Consider the following 18,407-nt stretch of genomic DNA (forward strand, 5'->3'; position numbering starts at 1 on the left):
AGGAAGAAATCCTCCAAAACTATAAATCAGCACTGTCAACTCTTGACTTGACTCTAAAACCTGAAGACAAGTCCATTCCTTTTTGTACCTGGGGTCACGGGTGGCCCAGTCGTCTAAGGCGCCGCGATTCGCTGTGCAGAGTTGCGTCCCTTGGGCTCGCCAGAAATCTGTGATTGTGGGTTCGAATCCCGGGTCGCCTCAATTATGTTTCTAGATTTGTCAGCACCATACCCATGCTCGTGGGTTTCACCGATGTGGTAAACGTCTGAGACTTCCATCACTTCTGGCTTTCCTGACACGTTGCGACTGGAATACTGTTAAAGCGGCGTTAAAACAAACTCACTCACTCTCTATCACTAAATCTCTGTCCCATAATCCTTAAAACAATCAAGGAAGAACTTTCTTTAAACTCACAGAAAGCATTCGAGAATGGAATTAATACCATATGTATTCTCAAAACTCAAAGGATTTGCTTAATTTTTTGGAATCTCAGAAAAGAACCAAGTTCCATTCTGTCAAAACATTTTATTGACTATGAACACCACTATATATCCCATGTGACAAACTTAATTCGTTGATCCATAGGACTTTTGTTACAAAACTTGGTGTACACAGATACAGTTACGTATCTATATTCAAAGGTTTAGGACAATTTGTGAATAAAGAAAGCAAATGCCATCTGAAGTTTACTGAGAAATGCTGGACTTCCTCATTGATAACTTCTCGGTCACATTAGGGAGTAAGACATTTAGGCAAGAAGTAGGCATCCCCATGGGCACCAATTGTGCTCCCCTTCTTGCGGATCTGTTTCTTTATACATATGAATCGGAATTTCCGTTCGGAAACACTGTTCTGTCAAAACAAGGTAATTTGGCAAAGACGTTTAACTTAAACGTTCAGGTATATCGATGATCTGATATCGTTCAATAACAATCAAACAGTGACTTCCCTTCCACTGATTTACCCACCTGAACTATAAATAAAGGAGACCAGCGAGACCGCCGCATCTCTTTCATATTTAGATCTATGCATAAAGATTCAGAATGACAAAACAATCGTCGCAAGACTTATGACAAGTGGGATGACCTTTACTTTCCAATAGTCAACTTTCCCTTCATGTCGAGCAGCATTCCAGCAGATACAGACTTTGGTATTTACATTTCGCAACTTTTGAGATACAATCGAGCATGCTCTTTCTACCAAGATTTCAAAGAGCGTCATACGACTCTTGCTCAGAAGCTGTTTGATCAAGGTTACAACATTCAAGTCTAAATAATCGAGTCTGGATTATTATTGATTCTGCACATCTGTTCTTCACTATGATTTTATGCCACAATCAGCCAGGTTGTCAAGACATAACACACAAGTAAGCAGGTCAAATACTGTATGGAAAGTTTGTTTGTTTGTTGTTTAACGCCGCACCGTTAGTCGCCTCTTACGACAAGCATAGTCGCTTTTTACGGCAAGCATGGTTTGCTGAAGACCTATTCTACCCCGGATCTTCACGGGTGTAGAAAGTTGGTAGCGTATTTGTGTATTTGTGCAGTGTTAGCAAACGGATTTGGGATAATTTAGTCAATAGAGGCGGATGTATTTACTGGGTGACAACAGAACTATTTGTATCAATAACACCAGTACTTAGCCTTTGACAAACATTTAACCTGCAAAGTCATACATGGGGGAAAAGTTTTCGGGGAAAACATTGTTTGGTCCATATAAAACATGAGGCGTAATTCCATCTTCTGGTGAACAAATGTTGTAGCCCATATCTGTGCGAATGAGATTAATATATGCTGTATGTAGGTCGGCTCAGAACACCACCAGCTATTTATGTCAGAGTAAAGGCCAGTGATTCTTCAGAAGAGTGGCAATGTTTCGTTCATCTGTCTGGAAGTCAAGCGAGTTTATGATGTGGCCTGTTTGTCGAGCGACCGTCGTGTGTCTTTATTAAGCACACTCACCTCATAAAATACAGGACACATTAACCTAAAACTTTACATACTGTTGTGTATTGTATAAAAGATATAAAAACCATGACCAGTATCGATCCACAGACTCTCTACTTTATCAGTGTCAATACTTGCATTCGAATTACCTCCCTTGTTTGCTCTCTTGGATATGAGATCAGTGATTTGGGTTGGTTACTTGGAGACTATATGTATACGCCAGTGAAAACGTAACACATACTTCTCCCCACCGATGATTACTCCCGAATTTTATTCAAGAGGTTCGAATTCGATATTCAATACGGCTACCATGATTTTATCTTTTTTTGACACTGGACCAATGGCGCTGAAACTGCACATGCTAGTTTCTTACTTATGATACCACCTGGATTTTTTACAGAAGGTTTCTATCAAGTTATAATTGTTCTCTAGCAAGCCATGCTGTTCATAGGAGCGACTTAATGGTGTGCCATGGTTAACTGCGTGGCAACGTGCCACAATATTAGTCACAACATTGCGTGATCCACCACACTCGATCATATATATGCTGCTTAATATAATGTCTATACCTAATACAGGATACGTACATTAATCCGCGAAGTGTAGTGTTCTCGAGACAACAAATATAACAGGCCGGCATTTGTTCAGGGTTACCCTTTTCGTGCACACCTGGCTATATCACTATTTACACCGCTATTTGTCCTAATATCCCATACACAACGAGTCCAAAGTATGATGCCAATTGATATTACTCACAAAGGGCGTACTCAGGGCTCATATATAAACTCAGCGCTCTTTCATCATATTCTTCTATTAGCAGGCAAGGCAGTACATGCTGTACATCCGTTTCCCAGAAATAGAAAGGACGATTGCAAGCTGATCTATAACCATACGTGCATGAATCCGTGTGTAATGTTCTCCAGACATTACGCACAATGAACCTAATCTTCACCTTATATGAAAACATCCGGGTTGGAATAGACCCCCAGCACGAACTGATTGTATTCAGAACTTAAACACGGATTGTCAATCGGGCCCAAGTGAACATATAGCAACCAATTACTTTTTACAATTCGCGGTTAAACTACTGAATGACTCGCGAACTAACTTGTTATTTGTCTTGCAAATATCACTTCTTACTGACCCAGTTTATAGGTCCCCAGAAAATCTGCTGGTCATAAGAGGCGATCAAATGGTGGTCAGGCTCGGCGACTTGGTTGATTACTTATCATCGTACCCCGGCGCTGTGGATCGTTGCTCACAATATCGATTATTGGATTGTCTGGTCCACACCCGACTATTTACAGGTAGTTGCAAGATAGCTCGAATATTGCTGAGTGCGGCATTAAACAACGAACAAAGAAACAAGCTGTGTGTTATATGGACACCTTGAAGTACAAGAAGTGTTGATCAATTGAAAACGTCCCGTTTTAGAAATCGACACCCTACTCAGTATTCTAGCGCATTGTCAGATAGCGTTTGGGGTAATATAAACCTGTTGGTAAACGGTTGAATGACCTACTTTGTTAGAACCTCTTACAAATTCCAAAATGAGTAAAGCTTCCTCAAAACGCTACATTATTACTTCAGTCAATGGATCAGCGTTCACTCGTTAGTCTCATTTCCCTGGGGATTATACAGCCCAAGCTGTCCATGAGGCGCTGACAGGTTAACAGCCATAGTGCCATCTAATCCTATCAGGCCTCCATTCACTGCTGAGTAAACCGAGGCATATTCTGAACATAGTGACTTGCCTACAGAGACACGACAAATGCTACGTATACATGTCCTTCAGTGTGGGGCGACCCGTGAAGATCCGGGGTAGAATAGGTCTTCAGCAACACATGCTTGCGGTAATAGGCGACTAACGGGATCGGGTGGTCAGGCTCGCTGATTTGGTTGATGCATGTTATCGATCACAATTGCGTGGATCGATGCTCATGATGTCAATCACTGGATTGTCTGGTCAAGACTCGATTATTTACAGACTGCCTCATATACCTTGAATATTGCTGAGGGCTGCGTTAAACAACAAATATAGCATCCGGTGTGGGGCAGGACCGAAGCTCAAGAAATTCTAGGGAAGTATATTAACACGATAATGGCAGATATTCTATCACCCATCCAACCACTATCCTGATATATGGCCTGTGCGCTGTACATAATCGTGCATGTGACGAGAGGGACAATAAAAACAACCAATTTAGGTAATTCATTAAGAAAGACATAGGCATATGTGCATTTTAAACATTTTATTATTTGCAGCCAATCCTACATCGAACATAAACGCTTTTCTAATAGGTCGACCCGTCACAACTAACATATTGGACAGCTGACGAAGCTGGATTATGCACAGCATAAGTCTATAGGGTTTAGTGTGTCTTGTCACAATAAGGATTTGTTTACATCAGCAACCGGGGTAGAATAGGTTTTCAGCAACCTATGCTTGCCGTAAGAGGGGACTATGCTTGTCGTTAGAGGTGAATAACGGGATCGGGTGGTCGACTCGCTGACTTGGTTGATGCATGTCATCGATCCCAATAGCGTGGATCGATGGTCATGATGTCAGTCACTGGATTGTCTGGCCAAGACTCGATTATTTACAGACTGCCGCCATATAGCTGGAATATTGCAGTGTGAGTCGTTAAACAAACAAAAGCTTCCGTGATCTAGGGGTAGAGCGTCCACCCGGAGAGCAGAAGGTCCAAGGTTCGATCACCTGCCGCGTCATACCAAAAGATGTTAAAAGATGGTACTTGTTGTTACCCTGTCTGGCGCTCGGCATTAAGGGGCTAAAACAAGGACTGGTCGACTCGGAGTCAGTATACTGTGTCTGAGTGGGGTATTCATGTTAAACTGCGGCATGGTATCTCAGTGAGCTAGCACTATAAATCGGCATGAGTCCGGACTAGTACAAGCAGCCACACACACACACTCACGTGCATGCACGTCGATATATACGTGCAATATTCTTGGACGCAACGTTAAACCCCTTTTCACCTCAACTCTTATGCATCGTTTGATATCCAGTCCAGATGAAGTGTCCAGAGCTTGACCTAGTCAAACCCTTTCAGAACTTTTCGGAGAATGTGAAGACTCCCCAACACTGCAGCCTTTTGCATTACCCAGATTGTCAGGAGGTCAGTAAACAGATTTGGAGGTACCAAACCTAAGGCACCGAGAACAATGGGGGAGTCAGACAACTTGGTACTTGGGATGCAAGCGTGACATTTCGTAAGCGAGGTCTGCATATTTGCCATGTTTTTCAATCACATTAGTGTCAAAAGGGACAGAAAATGCAATAATATAAATGATTTCATTGGATTTATCAAAAAAGACAATATCAGATTTGTTGGCCTGGATACGACTGCGTCAAAACCACAGGCAATGCGAGCCACTCCATCACGTCATTATTACTATTATCATTATCAGCAAAACAAGCCCAGTTAGAGCAAGCGTCAAGGTCTATGTGATAAATCGCGGCTATAAAAAAAACTATACATTAAGACAACATAAATACCTACCAACAAAGGACAGTTAAACAACTAGGCTACCACAGATTTTATTTGAAACAAGTACGCAACCATAAAATGACATAGCTGTACATAACAATACATAATGAAAACGGGCAATATGTCGCCAGCAGCTGAAGGTAGATCACCATACTAGAGACCATGGAGACTAACATTACCTTTACATTATCCTTCCTGGTGTTTGGTGATTTTTGACAAATTTAAGGGTACAGCCAGTGACAATCACAGTTATCAAATTTATTCCACCAACTTCAAAGAGTAATTTATTTCATACTGGGCACAGCAATCAAAAGTTATGATACAATTACATTTCTCAAGACATGTTCATTCCTCACTTGCACTGATTCCAAAGGTCCATACAAATACTAATAAACAGATCGCCAGCAACCATACTAGGGACTGTAGGGGCTTGCGATACTTATGCTTCCTGCACCGTCTCCCAGCAGGATTTACGCTATTCCTTCAGCTGCAGGCGAGTTACGCAGTTTAAGTGAACAATATAAATGTACAAATATGTAACGATTAAGACTATGGTAGAAAAATATACTTTGAATGTTGTCTTACGTTTTCATCTCGGGCGACACAGCTACCAACCATCTCAGTTAATTATTATTATCAACTACTAATATATACTATAATATCCTATACATAATATATATGTACTTAAAAAATATCAATAAGGTAAATTAAAGTTTTTGCTATTAAAAATCCTTTATGGGTGAAACATTGAAATTTTTCCCCCTTATGATGGAAAATGGAGGATCCTCAATTTTCAATAAATATTCATGAGTATATCATTAATGACCAAAATAACATCGTATGACCTCTTCAAATCTGAACTGGCAACCCAAATATGTGTAAACGATGGTTGCTTTATTGTATATAATTAATTTATACCTACTTGGGTGTCCCGCTTCTTTTACATGAGATCTCGGATGCGTTTAATATGGTTTTATACTAGTTTTAAATGCGAATCTGTGATATTCTAGTTATTTTACTACATTTCGTTGACATTCCTTTATTATTTAAATGTATGTATTATGTATAAGCTTTGTTAGTCACGATATGGCTGAAATACTGCCGATGTGACTATAAATCATCACTCACTCACAAGGACGAGAAGAAAGCAGGCGAAAAGGAGATATATTTTCAAATTCAATATTAGCGGCAAAAACGAAAAGTGTATTTCTTTTTCCTAGAGGTGGGATAAATGATGATTTCTTATTGTAAAGATCCTCGTAAAGAGAATTAAAAACGCGGTTGTAAGCTCTATTTGACTGATTTGAACATAATTTTGAGATATACTATCAAGATAATGTTATACAGCGCTGTTAAAGAGATACATGTAGTTCATTGGTCCCAATGTACAGACTACTGAAAGATCCAAGTCAAGTATTAGACCTTGATGGTGGACAGATCCAACAGTTTGATGTTATAAGTGCAGGATCCACCATAGATTACCACCGTGGGGACCCGAGGAAGATAAGAATGTGTCATCAGCACCCCATTGATCAAAAACTGATGCTACAGCTAAACCAACTCCTGACAAACCGTCATCTCCACGACTTATTCCGTACACCGATTTCAAACGGACTATCCAAAGTTATACTCGGGTTATAAACAGGAGGGACACCAAGGTATAAATCAATGAACTTCATCAATTTAAACCAACAAACCTACTTGGGTTGTCAGTCAAGACATGGTGATGTCGTTTTACGATGATGTTGTATTGGCCACAGTCGGTTTACCCCCGAATATTTGCTTAAGACAGATGAGGACGAACCTCCTAAGTGTATCCCATTGATGAAATGTTTAACGTCAAGCATAGATCGTTTGACTGTGGGGACTTTGCGGTGTCAAAGGATTCAAATGATCAACAGTAAATCTGAAAGATTGTTTATCAAATTCTCAGTTTCTTGAAATAAATTGGTCTGTACAATAAATTCAAAAATATGTTTGTGAATAATTAATTGCTTGTGTTTAAATTTGATGTTAAGCTTTCACCAACTGACATTATTGAAGGCTCTGTCAAGGAGGTTGAAGTACCTTAAAGTTATTGTCCCCCTGTTTAACACGTCATTGCTATCATAATCAATGTAACTATCATCAATCAGGGTTTTTTTTATAGCCAACTTATTGTTGACAATATTTTAATATTCTCTAGCATTGTTCACAACCACCAGTGGCTAAAGTGATGACGTAAATCCTGCTGGGGTGTCATGCAGGAAGCAGAGGTACTGTAAGTCCCCATGATCCCCAGCGAGGTGGCCTAGCTTTTGTTACTGGTGGCCTGTAGCCCGTGTTCTAAATCTTAATAAATGAGATTGTTATGCCCAAATATGTTTGAGCAATTGTTTATATATAGAACTTTGTATTCACGAATAATTTGTGTGTATATATCAACTTATTAGGCTGAAATAATGCCGATGCGACATAAAAGTTAACTCACGTTCTCACTCACCAGAGACGTAAATCCGTAGTCGAGTTTACAATTGATTAGAAGGGTTAACGGTGTGTTGTGCTTGGGAACTTGGTTGATTGCATGATTGCATGACATAAATTCCAACTACGTGGACCTATGCCCATGATGTCAGTCACTGGATTGTCTGGTCCAGACTCGATTTATATACAAACCGCCTTTATATGGCTGGAATGTTCAAATCAAACATAGTGCCACGACACTGTAGCTCACCTGCCAACAAGGACATTTAAGAAAATGGTACTGTCAGCATGGATATGCAAAACAATCTTGCATTAATACCGATGGCTAAACTATTCTTGAACAACATATGTAATCATAAGGAGAAACATGGTTAAAACCAGTCAAACTATGAAACACAGCTAAAAACGGATCATTACTGCCAAACTCATGAAACTTAAACTGGTCCGTAAATCTTCTATTAGTATGGCATCATAATTTCTTTATATATATAGTATAAATGCTGACTGCAACTTTTGAAATTCTAAACTGTTGACGACATATCCCCAGTGCCAAGACTCTGTATTCTAGTTTTCTAGGTGTCGTTAGAGCGAAATATGCTGGCAAATATAGATTATTCTTCCTATGTTTATGCATTACATTCATCATAAGATGGTGGTGGATCCTTTTCCTTTCTAGGCGCTTCATTTCCAGACGATTGTGTATTTTGGCCCTCTGGAAAGAAACAACCAAAATGTTTGAGTAAGTGAGTGAGTTAAAGTTTAACGTCACATCGGCAATATTTCAGCCATATCGTGACGAAACAAAAGTTGACATGAACAATATAGTTTAAATTGCATACAATTCTGCCGACGAAGGGCAGTATAATAACTAGAATATCACAGATGTACATAAAAGTAGGCAGAGAGCATGTAAAAAGATATTAACATTTTACAACACAACATAAAAACAGGCTATAGATCACCAACAACAGAAGGTAGATCACCACGCCTGGGTCCAAGGGGACTTACAGTACTTATGCTATCTGCATGGACCCCAGCAGGATTTACACCATCCCTTCAGTGGTTGGCGATTATTGGCAGAGCCAAAATGTTTGAATACATATATCAACTAAACTGCATAACAAACTGGATAATTGGCACATCCAATAATAATATATAGCTCACAAAAAGAAGGAGATATTGAAGTGATTTTGAATAATGAGACAAACATGCCAGAAATATCATGGAGACAAACAAGGTGTGCATGCAGTACCAGGAAACTAAACTTGCAATATATGTGTTTTAATCACTGCGTGCGTGCGTGCGTGCGTGCGTGCGTGCGTGCGTGCGTGCGTTCGTTAATTTGATAGGCTCTGACTGATTATGGAAAGGGTTGTGTCGCTCTTTTTTATTTGAATCACTACAATCGCAAATTCTCTTCGACAAAACTTTATTCATAAAATAAATAACACATATACGCTTCGGTGTTTAAATACGCAACCGATTGTCTTCTCCAACATCATAAAACAAGAAACGCGCCATCAACATTTGATTTTGGCAAGCTTAAGGAAGCTACTATCAAAGTAAATCATGGCAGGATCCTCCTGATTTACATAGCATCATATAGCTGGGATATTGCCGAGTGCGGCGTTAAATAACAAACAATCAAACAACAAACAAAACAAAGAGTAGACATTGTAAGAAACAAATCGGCTTATAATGCTGCTTCTGGTGAGTCCTAATTTGTATCTGTTCGTGTGCCTCCCCAAGTGTGCAACATGTCACAACAGCGATAGGGGCCACGAGTGGCCCAGTCGTCTAAGGCGCCACGATTCGCTGTGCAGAGTTGCGTCCCTTGGGCGCGCCAGAGACCTATTATTGTGGGTTCGAATCCCGGTTCGCCCCGATTATGTTTCTAGGTTTGTCAGCACCCTATCCGTCCTCGTGGGTTTAACCGAAGTGGTAAACGTCTGAGACCTGCATCACTTTGGGCTTTCCTTCCACATTAAGCTGACACGCCGAGATATAACAGTAATAGTGTTAAAGTGGCGTTAAACCCAACACATTCACTTACTCACTCGACTCCTTAATGACAGTCATCCGAACGCAACGCACCAGTTACTAGAGGTATTGTTTAAATCCTGATTGGGTACCACGCAGGAAGCAGATGTACCGTAAGTCGCCGTGGTCCCTTGTCTGGTGGCTTAACTTTGTTTACTGGTGATCTCTAGACAACTTTTATAATGTATTGTACTGATTAGTCATTAGAGTTTTTTAGTTTCTTACTAGTTTTATGACCCGTAAAGACTCCGGGGTAGAATAGGTCTTCAGCAACCCATGCTTGCCGTAAAAGGCGACTATGCTTGTCGTAAAAGGCGACTAACGGGATCGGGTGGTCAGGGTCGCTGATTTGGTTGATGCATGTCATTGATCCCAATTGCGTGGATCGATGCTCGTGATATTTTAATAACTCGATTGTTTACAGACCGCCGTCATATATCTGGAATATTGCTGAGTGCGGCGTTAAACAACAAACCAAACCAAAACCAAATACTAGTTTTAAAGCTATAGCTGTGATACTCTAGTTATTTTATTGTTTTTTTGTCGACAGGTTTTAGTGTTTTTATTTATGTATTATTACTGAACAACTTCATTCAGTCACGATATGGCTGAAATATTGTTGATGTAACTACATATCTTAACTCAATCACTTATTCGTAGTATATATGTTCATTTAACTTTGGCTAAATTTGTCAATAATCGCCAACAGCTGAAGTGATGATGTAAACCCGGCTGGGGTCCATGCAGGTAGCAATAGTACTGTAAGTCCCAATGGACCCTAGCATGGTGATCTACCTTCAGATGCTGGCAATCTAGCCCTTTTTTACATTGTACTGTTTCTTTATCTTTTTATTTTTGTATGCTAGTTTTAAATATTAATCTGTGATATTCTTTTAATTTTACTGTCCATCGAGTTTCAATTTGGTTTAAATATATGTATGAAAAATGTATATCTTCTCGTCACGATATGACTAAATTATTGCCGATGTGACGTAAAGCATTAACTCACTCACTCACTTATCTTCGAAAATACACTACTTTTTGAAAAGCATTGTAATAAGTACTTACGGGAATTGCCACAGTTGCAGCATATAATATCAGAATTTCCTCTGCGTCGCCCCTTGCAGCAGCAGCAGTAAATAATTCCAATTCCAACCACTATTACAGCACATATACCAACAATAACACCAGCGTCCTCTCTGAAAAGAATATTACTGCATTCGTAAAACAGACACTTGCATTTGAAAATACATTCTTATATATTCGTATTGAGCAGACGAAAACGTTTATCCAGATTAAGAAGCAAACACGTATCTAAGGAAGCGAATTTATGGATGTCAAGTTCTTTATAATGAGGAATACAACTGTTCGGTGTATATGCTTACTCCTTTATCAGTATATACTCCGAAACGTTGTGTTCCTCATACCAAAGAAGTTGACATCCACACATTCCTTCCGTATCTGTATGTCTTTCAAAGACTTAAATGTGTATCTATGTCGTCAAACGATGTTGACTATTGTGTTAGCAAGGCTGAAGTCTAGGAAAAAATTAATCATTAACTTATTCAATAATGACAACAGACTGCCTTCACCGTGGTAACCTGTTGTATCCGTCAACACACTGTAACAGATCTAGGACATACCCAGGACTGAGTCTGCATTCTCCAGTAGGGAGACCATCTTTCACTCCAAACAGGCAGTAGTCATCTGCAGATAAGGTAGAATTTTAGTTTATATAATACACGTGTCATTTCTTTAAAGAGAACACAATGGTTGGATGACTTAGAGTAAAACGTGACTTAAATACGTCAAAATAAAACTCCCAACATGCAACAGTGTTGTAAGTACCTGAGCGCATATTTCCCAATGAGGCACTCGGGGTAGAATGTGTCCTCAGCACCCTATTGCTTATATTGTATAAGGCGACTAAATTGGGCAACCTGTTTGCCATGGGTTGCGCCCCTGTGTCGGTGGAGGAAGGGAGTCTGGTGGTTGAGGGCACTGGAGCCAGGAACCGGTGTTCCTTTTGCCCAACACACCACTTCGACCCTTACTTCACCTAGACGGGTGGTAGAATGGGCCCGATTCTATCAATCGGCTGGTCACGCCATGCCCTGTGCATGGAAAACTACCACTTTAGATGTATACTGAACCAAATTAAAAACTTCACAATCCTAAAATTTTAACATTTTGACCAGTTTTCATTGTGGGCCCGTAATGTGTATTTAAACAGTAATGGCAAGATATTGTCTTCAGATAAAACTCGTTTTTGTGCAGGTGAATCGATCAAAATCATGTGCACAGCACTATAGTGGCAAAAGTGTTTTTCACATGCAACTGGTCACTTTGCCATAAGACCGCACGTGTTTTCAGCCATACTTGTTAGCAGTAATTAAAAAAAAAAGAAAAACAAAAGAAAACAAAAGTGTTTACGGACATTTGTCATGCCACGCATTTCGCACTTCTCCTATTCGAAGCCTGTTGAAGCGGATGAGCCTTGTCTTATACAACGCTGTCTGAAACTATCTTTACAATACATCACTAAATTACATTCTAATCAGTCAAATCCAGTTTTTGATTGCGTATTTAATCTTCTTTATGAAGGCATTTACAATGAGAACACATCTGTTGTTCCACCACTTGGAACAAAAACTTAATCAGTCGTTTCTGCTGCGAAGATTAACTTTCAAGATAAAGCCCCAACACAAATATTTTCATCGCCTCCTTGGCAAATGGTGAGGCCAAATGTAGACCTCACATTAAATAGACTTAAGAAATTTCATACAAATCTCCTAATTTATCAACAAGAACACAATCAATTACGAACCACTTATGACACTTATAAATCTATATTTACAAATGGATCTAAGCATGGTGGCGCAGTAGCTAGTGCCACTGTCATTGGATCCAGAACAGCATCTTCACGATTACCCAATAATCATCACAGCAGAAGCACACGCAATTTTAACATCACTAAAATATATCAAGAACAAATCCAAATATAAAGAATTTGTGATTTTTTCAGATTCACTTTCGTGCCTTCAGGCTATTAAAAATATGTCTTGTTTAACATCTATTTTTAATTGAAATTCTTGAGTTATTTAATGATCTTGCGACTGGCCAATATGGCATCGTCTTATTTTGGTTACCAAACCAAGTTGGAATCACTAGTAACACAATGGCTGATGCTGATGCAAAAGCAAATCTGTGACACCACTTCTTTTACCATACAGTGATTATAATCCTATAATTAGATCTTACATCCGAGATCTGATGCATAAGAAGTGGGACACCTAAGTAGGTATCAATAAATTACATGCAATTAAACCAAATATTGGTTACACCTAATTGGGCTGTCAGTCCAGATTTGAAGAGGTCATTATGCGACGATGTCCTATTGGCCATTCCAGATATACTCATGAGCATATATTAAATGGTGAGGATCCTCCATTTTGTATCCCTGGTGATGAAAGAATAACCATCAAGCATATCTTGCTTGACTGTGTTGATTTTTCCATTACAAGGGATAAGTATTTCAAAGTTACTTTGACAAAGGATCTTTTTAATTGCATTAGTTCTCATTTCATTTTGTTGTTTTTTAGAAGAAATAGAATTGTATAACAAATTATGTTCATATATCTTGTCCAATACCAATCTTGACTCATGAATTTAGGTGAAATATATTTATATCTGAGATTGTTATTGGCTGTATCCTCGAAGGGGGTTAAAGTATTGTAAAATTATAGTCCCTTTGAGAGGATATTGTAAGTCCCTTTTCATTCAATGAATATTTATATCTCCTTGGCTTTTAAAGGTAGAATATTTGTCTTTTTAAGTTTGGCTAAGATGCGCACAATCACCAGCAACTTAGGATATCGTATAAATCCTGCCGGGGTCCATGCAGGTAGCAAAGGCACTGTTAGTACCCATGGTCCCCAGTATAGTGGTCAATCTTCAGTGGTTGCTGATCAGTAGCCCGGTTTTATCTTGTTTATTAATACATCTTTTTATAGTTCCATGCTAGTTTCATATTCATATCTGTGATAGTCTAGTTTCTTTTACTGTCCTTTGTCGACAGGTTTTCATACAGTCAAAATGTATTTATTATTGATGTATAAATAAATCTCGTCACTATTTGGCTGAAATATTGACGATGTGACGTTAAATCTTATCTCACTCACTCACTCATTTCCCCATGAGACAAAGCAATTTTTTGGATAATGTATGCCTTGATCTGGGAAGTAGTGCTTCGAAAGAGCCTATGATTACATTTGAGTTACGTGACTGACATATTGTCAGTTATTATCACAAAATACAATGCACCATATATACGAAATACAATGTCGATATCGCATCTGAATGCGTTGTGGCGCATACATTTCACAATTAAGTACTTATAATTACATTTCACAAGGACTTTTGTGTCAAGGCAATACGATATCATCACCTGAATATATCCTGTTTCTCCAAGGAGCTGACTATAATACGGAATAAATTCTTATTTTTGAAGTTGAAGAAATTTCCGATGATTTCATTGGTTTATATGCTGATCACGTGGCACATTCATTTTTTTTAATAAGTGACGGGTTACAAGGTATGAACTTCACCTTTTCTCTATTTTCTCCCCTGCGTACCACGATCGTGAGGATCGGCTATGTTCGACAATAAATTAACGTTTATTTTCACTCAAGGTTTCACAAAATACTTTTTGACATGTTCGCATTATCCCCTGGATGTCACAGGGACACATATATATTTTTACATTAATTGTTGAAGTGACAGATCATTTTATTTTTTTTACATTGAGGGTTATCACTATGAAACTTCGCAGATTTAATTGATCATTACCTTGTCTAGTTATTCAAATGATTTTAAGATTCACTCTCTACAACGAGCACCTAGTTTTATAAAAGGGTTTATGACCCTTAACCCTTTTAACCGATTTCTATCAAACTTAGTGTTGTACAAAGGTTATCTTCCAATACTCTACAAGGTAAACTCACACTACTCTAATACCATGCCGACGGAAAGGAGATCAGACCAAGTCGTAGATGGTTGTGGGTTGATAGAATAACATAATTTTAGGCATTTGAAGCTGCATTACGCATATGGCAGTTGAGCATACACCAGAACCATATGATGTTACAACTACAGAAATTCAAATGCAATGATGCTTTTGTTATAAAAAACACCACGTCGGTTTCACAAGTACCGTGCACGTGTCGAGTCAAAAATAGCCATTTAAAGTTATATATTTTTCGGATATGAAGTCTATACCTGTTCTATAGCAATTGATTGAAAATAGCGAAAAAGGTACATTAGGCATACGACCTGTATAGTATTTAATGAATATATCGTATTGGATTGTGAATAGATTTCGCATGACGAATGACGCACTCCGTACAAAGACGGATGGCAATACGCCAAATAAGTGAGTGAGTGAGTGAGATGGGTTTTAACGCTGTATTAACAGTATTACAGTTAGTATATCACGGCGTGTCAGCTTAATATGGGAGGAAAGCCGGAAGTGATGTAGTTTTGAGACGTTTACAACTTCGATGAAACCCACGAGCATGGGTATGGTGCTGACAAACCTAGAAACATAATCGGTGCGAACCGGGATTCGAACCCACAATCACAGGTTTTTGGAGTACTCAAGGGACGCAACTCTGAACAGCGAATCGCGGTGCCTTAACCTATATAACTGGATGTTGTGCTGATCATCCACGCCTAGTTTCATAAAGAACACTTATTAGTATAAGAAAATAGTCTTAAATAGGGTTAACTATCTAAATTTCGACAAATAAGAGGACTCTATTCCGTTGCTATTGTCATAAAATGTGTTTTGTGTGTCCCTTGATACACCTTTGTACCGACCTGTGAAGATCCGGGGTAGAATAGGTCTTCAGCAACCCATTCTTGCCGTAAAAGGCGACTATGCTTGTCGTAAGAGGCGACTAACGGGATCGGGTGATCAGGCTCGCTGACTTGGTTGATACATGTCATCGATCCCAATTGCATGGATCGATGTTCATGATGTAAATCACTGGATTGTCTGGTCCAGACTCGATTTTTTTTTAGAGACCTCAAACAAACAAACAAACAAACTTTTGTACCCAGGTTAACAAATTTGGCTAAATGAAAAAAAGAAAACCTGTAAATAACGACCAAGTTGTGGTTGAGAGGTTCTTGGAATATGATAGATAAGTTCCATGGCTGTACCATATGTTGTTCCAGAAAATACGCGCAAAGGTGAAGGAAGAATAAATTCTATTACGAATAATTGGTCTTCACTTTATTCAGTACTTGTAGGCCACGGGCCTTTTTGTAGAAAACGACATACAATTTAGGTGCAAACAGTATATAATACAACTCATTTCTTTGCACCTTTTTTGAAAAAAAGCAATTTTAACATAATTGCAAATTATCATAGTTGGAGTACATGTACTAGTATTTGTGTTCTTACAGCATTTGCGTAAAGGTACTTTGCTGTATCCGTGGCTAGCATTGTGCACAACCACCAGTGGCTAAAGTGATGACGTAAATCCTGCTGGGGTAACATGCAGGAAGCAGAGGCACTGTAAGTCCCCATGATCACCAGCGAGGTGGCCTAGCTTTGGTTAGTGGTGGCCTATAGCCAGTGTTTTGAAACCGTATACATGATATTGTTATGCTCAAAAATGTTTCAAGAATTGGTTTTAAATATGACATTGCATAAATGACTAAATTGTGTATATATTAACTTGGTCTCGTCGTTATATGGCTGAAATAATGCCGATGCGACGTTAAATGTTAACTCACTCACTCACTGTAAATCATTACTTCTGTGAATGAGATTACACAAAGCTGTACCAATTTTCACTCATATTGATAATAGGGTATTGCGATGAAAGTAGTGTATTAAACTTCAGAATATTTGGAAAGATATAAAATATATATTTTATGTAACTTTGCCTGAGATAGCTATAAGCTGGACAAATTTACGAAAAGTGATATTCATTTTTTATATGGTTACAAACTTTACATTTTCTAAATTCACGAGTAATATTGAAATGTCATCCACGTTAAACTTCTAAATTGTGACAACTAAGCCGAAAACGAGTGAATATGGTCCTGAATTGATTTACAGTTATACTACTCAGATAGTTCTCACATGTAATGGATGTTTTAAAACTTTGCATAATAAGCCATTTTGGGGCTTAAAATGGATGGACAAACCTGAAAACAAGTTGTCGTTTAACCGCTGACGTAACATATTAAAAAAAACAGTTTTATTACATGTTTGAAAGTACCAGACATCACCAAATCCTAGTCTAAAAATAACAGTTTTAAGCTTTAAGTTGCATTTCCATCATAATTCCATTTTTCATAACGTGATAAACCTCCCCATTTTTAAAAAACAACTATTTTTGTTTTCAATAGATTCGCTGACATTTGACATTAACAACAGTAACAGGCACTCGTGAAGAGCAGCCTCCCCGTGGTGAGTGCTGGGTAACGCTGATAGCTCTTCCCCCGTGTGGACCCAGGGTAGAATTTGTCCACAGCGCTCCATTCCTGGTCGTATGAGGCGACTAAATTGGTCAATCTGTTTTCCGTGGGTTGCACCCTTGTGTCGGTGGAGGAAGGGAGTCTGGTGGTTAGCGTTCCCCTGCCCATTACACCACTTTGACCCTGACTTTACCTTGACGGGTGGTAGAATGGGCCCGGTTCTATCAATCGGCTGGTCACGCCAAGCCCTGTGCATTAACATTGTCTTGCACAAAATCGAACAAACTTTAAAATGATATGTCAACAGTTGCAATTCATCTATTTTCAACTTGGACAATTTCATTGAATATAACGGTTCATTACAATGTGAAGTCTATTTTTTTTGCACATAACTGTTGTATTAAATGTATATTTTGGGTCTTGATCACTCAGTGCATTAAATTTCAATATGTGTTGGAAAAAGTGAGTACAAATCATTGCCAAGAGTCAAATATGCCCAGAAGGCGGTGGCTCATGGGCTAATCTGGTAGATCTATAAATCTTGCATTAAAACTTCTGCTTGAGTATACCGCCCCAGTATCCTTGGTGCTGTCAGTTAGAGACCCACTGGCGTATAGCATTGTCTTGTTAATACTCCATGGTGGGTGGGGAGCTGGAACAGTGAACCTCTTTACACTTACAATGATACCCCCCAAACAACTAAAACGTACGTTAGATGATAGTACATCTGATGATGATACTGTTTCATGAAACAAGTCTGACTTTTGGTCTCGATTTTTGGTGATCTCAGCATCCGATAATGGACCTTTGAAGATAAATCCCTTTGCTCTTTCCAAAGCAATTTATGGTATCGCTTGAGATGTTGTGAGCATGAAAAAGATACGATCTTGCTGTATCTTAATTGAATGTAAATCTACCTTACAATTTCACAATTAGCTACGCTGTTGGCTGTCAA

At 38.8% G+C, this 18,407-nt stretch overlaps 1 protein-coding gene across 1 annotated transcript in view; it reads right to left on the minus strand.

Annotated features, from left to right (window-relative positions):
* Nucleotides 1–5,483: 5,483 nt before the first annotated feature.
* Nucleotides 5,484–18,407, minus strand: part of LOC139460987 (uncharacterized) — a 42,622-nt gene continuing 29,698 nt past the window's right edge. The window contains exons 3-5 of the mRNA XM_071242448.1: nt 11,605–11,668; nt 11,030–11,160; nt 5,484–8,633 (exon numbers count right to left, since the gene is read on the minus strand). Of these exons, the coding sequence (XP_071098549.1) occupies nt 8,548–8,633; nt 11,030–11,160; nt 11,605–11,668 (281 nt within the window). The 3' untranslated portion in view covers nt 5,484–8,547. The remainder of the gene's footprint in view (nt 8,634–11,029; nt 11,161–11,604; nt 11,669–18,407) is intronic.

Source organism: Haliotis cracherodii, unplaced genomic scaffold (assembly GCF_022045235.1).
Source record: "Haliotis cracherodii isolate W230 unplaced genomic scaffold, xgHalCrac1.p SCAF_14, whole genome shotgun sequence".
NCBI classification, from domain to species: domain Eukaryota; kingdom Metazoa; phylum Mollusca; class Gastropoda; order Lepetellida; family Haliotidae; genus Haliotis; species Haliotis cracherodii.